Source organism: Olea europaea, unplaced genomic scaffold (genome assembly GCF_002742605.1).
Source record: "Olea europaea var. sylvestris unplaced genomic scaffold, O_europaea_v1 scaffold2785, whole genome shotgun sequence".
Lineage (NCBI taxonomy): Eukaryota > Viridiplantae > Streptophyta > Magnoliopsida > Lamiales > Oleaceae > Olea > Olea europaea.
The window spans coordinates 11,594-17,473 of NW_019246321.1; the positions used below are offsets into that span (position 1 = coordinate 11,594).

At 35.1% G+C, this 5,880-nt stretch overlaps 1 protein-coding gene across 1 annotated transcript; it reads right to left on the reverse strand.

Moving 5' to 3' along the window:
* Nucleotides 1-380: 380 nt before the first annotated feature.
* LOC111383881 (protein NRT1/ PTR FAMILY 4.5-like) lies at nucleotides 381-5,484 on the reverse strand. Its single transcript, XM_023008062.1, has 6 exons — nucleotides 5,296-5,484; nucleotides 5,133-5,220; nucleotides 4,665-4,882; nucleotides 3,620-4,051; nucleotides 3,152-3,276; nucleotides 381-1,562 (listed from the first exon to the last, which is right to left on the reverse strand). Exons 1-6 carry the CDS (start codon nucleotides 5,296-5,298, stop codon nucleotides 614-616), a joined length of 1,815 nt encoding a protein of 604 aa, XP_022863830.1. The 5' UTR covers nucleotides 5,299-5,484; the 3' UTR covers nucleotides 381-613.
* Nucleotides 5,485-5,880: the final 396 nt, after the last annotated feature.

Here is a 5,880-nt window from a genome sequence, read left to right on the forward strand (position 1 = left end):
AGATACAAGAAAAAATAAATTATTATATCTATATTTTATACTATATTTTTATAGTTTGTGGCAACTTGATGAAACCCTATGGTCGTGCCCATAGAAGGAGAGTCACATGGATTTTAACTTGGAGCCGTATAGTGCCGAAAGAACCCCCACGAAGGAAAGGTAACACGATTTTAGGACAGCGTCCTCGACGTGACTCCCAAGGCTTGATTTTTCTAGCCATTCTCTTATGTTGTATTATTATTATTGAATTACATTACTTATATGTTTATGTTTAAAATAGTTGTGTTAATTAATTTTTTATCTATACACAAATCACCCAAATTCTCCAAGAAGAAATACAGTAAATTATTTAGAAAACTACAATAAAATCTGCTGCATAATTACCACTAACTAAAAATATTTACCCAAAAGCATTGCAACCATATTACAAGCGATGAACAATAATGAGAATGAAATTCACTGATCCACACTGTCAAAATGCTTTCCTCGATATTTATATATATAAAACAAACACACAAAAATAAAAATAAAATGAGAAGAACACGCAATTATATATTTCGACCCATGCTAGTGTTAATCTACCTTTTCTTGTATATCACATGGCTTGGCCAGATTAAAAAACTTGGTTGTTTTTCCAACTGATTTCCTGTGTGTGGTCTACGATGGACCCACCATTTGTAGTCTTTGATACTTCAATCTCAGCTGACTTGATCAATGGAACACCACTGATGGACGGTGATTTCTCCATGCTAGGAATATTCGTTGAATCTTCAGTTTTGTACTTGTACCATGTTGCCCAATAAAGATAATTAACAAAGTTGAGGTAACTCAGGATGGCCAAAAACCAGTAGAAAAGATTCAAATTGTTCTTGTTCAAGTCTTGTCCGTATAACCATCCCTTTTTGCTTGGTGATATCCTTTTGGTGACAGAATTAATGATATCCACAAAGACACTGCTTAAGAAGTAGCCAAATGAAAGTGAAATCCATGTAAATGAAGTAGAGAGTGATCGCATGCCAGCCGGTGCTTCCTTGTAGAAAAATTCGAGCAACCCGACTAGGGTGAACATATCTGCTATCCCAAAAATGGCGTATTGAAACGATAGCCAAAAGAGGCTAATAGGCTTTGTGGGATTTTTCAAGAATTGGTTCTTTCTTTTTACTTCGACGAGGGCTGCCACGGACATGGAAATGGCCGAGAGAACTAGGCCGACTCCAACACGCTGAAGCTGTGTGATCCCCGAAGGATGCTTGGTGATTTTTCGTGCAAAGGGCACAAAAATGAGCTCGTAAATGGGGATTAGGATGATCATGAAGGCTAGGGGAATGACAGGAACTGAAGGTGCAGGAACTTGGAAGGAGCCGAGTCTTCGGTCCATTAGAGAGCCTTGTTGTACTGAAAATGTTTGGAGTTGTGCCATACAAGTGTTCAGTAGAATTGTGCTGGCTATGATTGGCAACATTCTTGTAAGAACCTTAACTTCTTCGACTTGTGTCACTGTACAAACTGTCCATGGGGTGGGATTTGCATTGTCACCAAGAATTGCTGCTTTGTCTAGGCACCTGCCTCAAGTCATATCCCAATTTATAAGTGAAAGATAGTTTAATTTAAAATTAATCATAATCTGCTTAATTATCACACTTATTACTAAATCTAAAATCAATATTTACAAACTGGTGCAGCTCACTTCACATGTCATGCCAAGGGGCAGACAACTTTACCTGGTATTATGCTCATTTTATAATGTCTGCGAAGGATCAGCTCTCCACACTTGTGTCTTCAAGTTTCTAAAACGCTTAAAAAAATGATTTTGCTAATTTTTTGCATTATATTAAGCTCCGTCGATCATTCTTTTCAAACTTTTTTCTCGTACTCATTTTCAATTATATATTTTCACAATAAAATATTCTTCACGTAAAAACCCATACAGGGGTTAATATTTGTTGGATAGTTTTAGCTTCCTTTTGAGCCCCATTACATAAAAACTCTTTTTCAATCACACATTTTTCTAATCAAATAAATGTACACGTAAACTCTAAATTTTACCTACCTTTTAAATATACATTCTCAAAAAATCACTATCATAAAACTTACTGCCTGTTTGTCATCCTTTAAAAATTTTAAATTGTTTGCTACAGTATCATTTTTCACACTAAAATATTCTACACACAAACTAATAAAGTTTCTTTACTTTTTAATTCTCCAACAAATACTATTCAAAACTCTTTAATTTTCCAAATAATAGGTGACAAATAGAGGCTTATTCTTTCATAAAAAAAGAGCTCAAACACGCCCTTAATAATTCTAAAAATAATTGAACTATGTTTGTCAAAAGCATTTATATTACGTGAACTTAGAAGAATTTGAAATCTTTATTAGAGTATGTTAGAAGCGGAAGTTAACTATCTCATCTGAAAATAAATTAGTGTTCACACTAGCTCTAATATAACTTGTTAGGATCGGATTACATCTCATCTGAAAGCAATTAATATCCAATAAAGACGGACTAAACTTTTTATAACATTCGACCATCAGCATTTGAATGACCTACGCATAAACTTAAGAGCAACATTGTCGCTCCTCAACAGAGTTTAAATAATTTGAACCAAAAAATTAGAATAAAGAATTTATACAGTATCTAGAAGCAAAAATATTTTATAACGGAAATCCTTAATTTGCCTTCAAATTGGAGAAAGGGTACATACTGGTCCTGGATGTAAGTTAAATTATATATATTTTCCTAAAATAATCCAAACATTAATATATAATCTCTCATTTCGTACTTCGATTGTGTAGTACTAAATAGTGTAAATGAAAGAGGGAAAAAAATAAAGTTACGTCTACTGGACTATCTAGTTACATAACCAAAAATCTAGGAAAAAGCCTTATACAGGGGCCCTCACTGTAGCGAGGGCCCCACATGTATAAAAAAAAAAAATTAACACGGGTCCCACCAATGTGAGTATCTGTAAAATATCTAGCAAAAAAAACCCGGTACATGTAGGGTTGTCCAAAAATCTATTATCTACCTATCATTGCAATTTGACCGTGAGACAGTAAAAAAATTTTAGGTCGCATAATTTATTTAAAATTTTCATGACAGTTTTTTATCTATCATTTTTTATACATATAAGAAAGAAATTAAGGTTACCTGAATTGTTTCGTATGAGCAATCTTGGCTTCTGCTGAGTCTGATTCTTTCTCGTTAATCTCATACAGTTCACCGGGGCTCTCTAGAAGTGACAACCCTCGATTTTTTATTGCCACTACTACAACCTGTGAATATAAATTAAGTATTCTCAAGAAGTGGTACGTGTTACATTGAAAACGTTTATATACATGCCAAATGCGCGGAAAAAAAAAAATACTTATATTAGTATGTATGTTTTGTAAATTGATTAAGAGAGACCTAGAAAGTTGATGTAACATATTATTGCAATTACATACCTACTACACCAGTCACTATCTGTAAATTGTTGGGACCATTTTAGTGGGTACAAGCATAATTAATTATTTAAATTGTATTCCGAGCACGTTCCATCATGTTCAATTAAAAATGAGAGACGAAAGTAGTTGTGATCGGTCTAAATTGTTAGCATACTAACAGTGAGAGAGAGACCTGCGCAATTCTTATGATAGGGCTGTCTCCGGGGGCTTCAAGGCGGTAAAAAGGTTTTCCGAGGACAAGAAAAACATAACCGATGAACGTTGTGATGGAAATTATGAGAAAACCTTTCCACCAACCATTATTGTTGTTGGAAGTGCTAACCCATACTATGACTGTGACACCAATAGATGACCCAATTGTTGAGCTGAGCAAAAGCCAATTGAAATAGCTAGCAAGAGCCTTGGATTCTTTTGGATCTTTTGAATCAAATTGGTCAGCACCAAGTGGAGGAAGAGAACCCTTGACCCCACCAGTGCCTAATGCTAACAAACAAAGTGAAGCATAGAACATGACCGCTATACCACCTTTTACACAACTTGATTTGCCACAACCCTCTGGTTGCAAACTTCCATTATGAGCTTGAATTGTCATCATCACTAGGGCCTAAGGGGAAAAAAATTAAGGATATTAGCTGTTGTGTCACATCATGTAGAAAAACATTATATGACCAGCAATAATTTGTACATACTGGTAATTCATAAATATCAAGAACAATTAGGTACAGTTTTGCTACATTGACAGAAGAGCTTTACGGATAGGATAACAAAAATAGAGGTGTCGAGTACTGATTAGTCCTTTTGTACAGTTTTGCTACATTGATAGAAGAGGGTGACATATAAAATAACAGAAGCAGAGGTGACAAGCATCGATTGGTCCTTTGAAAAAAAATTAAAAAAACAGTTTTCTGACAGCCAATGCAATCTGTCCACCTGTGCTTCTATTACCCCTTATAGCAAATGCTTCTGTCCAAGAAGCTTAATTCTATTTGGTATACGGTTAAAACAAAAGGCTAGAAAAGAGATATTCTTAAGGAAAGCTGGAAATAGGAAGGAGTAATCATCGAATAGTAACACAATTCAACTTTGATCGCAAACTTAAAACAAAATGAACGAAATGAAAGTTCACTAAAAGTTCAATGACGGCCATCCACCGGTGTACTAACCCATTTCCTTAAGTGAATTTTGTAGGGAAAAAACTGATAACGAGTTGAACTTACCAATACTTCGAGGATACCGAAAGTTATACATGTGTTGAATCTATTAAGATAAGTGTCCGAAATGAAGCCACCAACAACAGAGAGCAAATAAGTTGATCCCATTAAATTTGTGAGAGTGTTTGCCGAGCCAGATAGATCAAAATGCATCTTCAAAAAGAAGTACATCACCATGCTCACCACATTGGCAACAAAACCCATGTTCTCTAATGCCACCAAGGCTACACAACAAAATGAAAATACAGAATTAGCACACCAAACAGCATCATAAACTAGAAACTTGGTTAGCAGAAAGACGGTAATTGATTCAAGAATGTAACAAGTTTGTGCTTCTCCTGAGAAAGAAGGGGTGGACAAAATTTATCTGAAAGAATCTGAAGAACCTTGTACTAAAGCACAAAATATTTCAGGAAAAGCTCGACCGACCTTTAAACAAAGAATATTTGAATATGTTGAAGTACTTTGCCTTACCATAAATGAAAGAGGCAGCTTTGAATCCCCCTTTCCCTTTGATTTTCCATGGGTTTATAGCGTCGTAACCCGTCTTGGTGTCGTTCCCCTGTTCAAATAACACGATATATTAGTCGAGAGATTAATCCGGTAGCTGGTGGAGGAAGTATAAGAAAAAGCTCACCATAACTGGGAGCTGAGGATGATTAGCAGAGATTTTTTTCTTGGGAATGGAAATGTAAATCTATACATATAACCTAATTACATAGTGCATAATATAGTATCTGATCGAAAGGTTTCTTGTTCTCAATCTGTCCCGCTCTATATCTCTCACAATTTCAAGATTAGGACATGGTTGGCAGCAACTTTGTTCTTTCATTTTCAAATGGCATTAGTGGAGACATGATTTATGAGCTGTGGGCACAAGGGCTATGTCCCATCCAAGATACTTTTACCTATAAAATATTGCTATAATATTTGACGTTTTAGGGTTTGACGTCCTTTTATGCTAATTGATCACTTTAGTCATTAATTCAGGCAAAATATGGGGATAATATCTGGAAACTCAGTTTCATTTTTATAGTATTGAATATTATATGCCTGATTTGATATCATGCAAATGATGGCCATGTTATCCTGCTTCATACAATCATATCATATACACACATGTATGTTGGAAAATATACGTAGAAAATCATACGTTTGGAAATGATTGGACCGTGACTAGTGACTTTATCCAAGAAGATTTTGTGGGCATTATGGTTCTTGA

Bases quoted from the DNA above. Each gene is read 5' to 3' on its own strand.
- LOC111383881 (XM_023008062.1), bottom strand. The intron at 4,052-4,664 runs GTAAGTTCAACT...TTTTCCCCTTAG, and splicing joins TCGGTATCCTCGAAGTATTG to GCCCTAGTGATGATGACAAT. The intron at 1,563-3,151 runs GTAACCTTAATT...GACTTGAGGCAG, and splicing joins GCTCATACGAAACAATTCAG to GTGCCTAGACAAAGCAGCAA.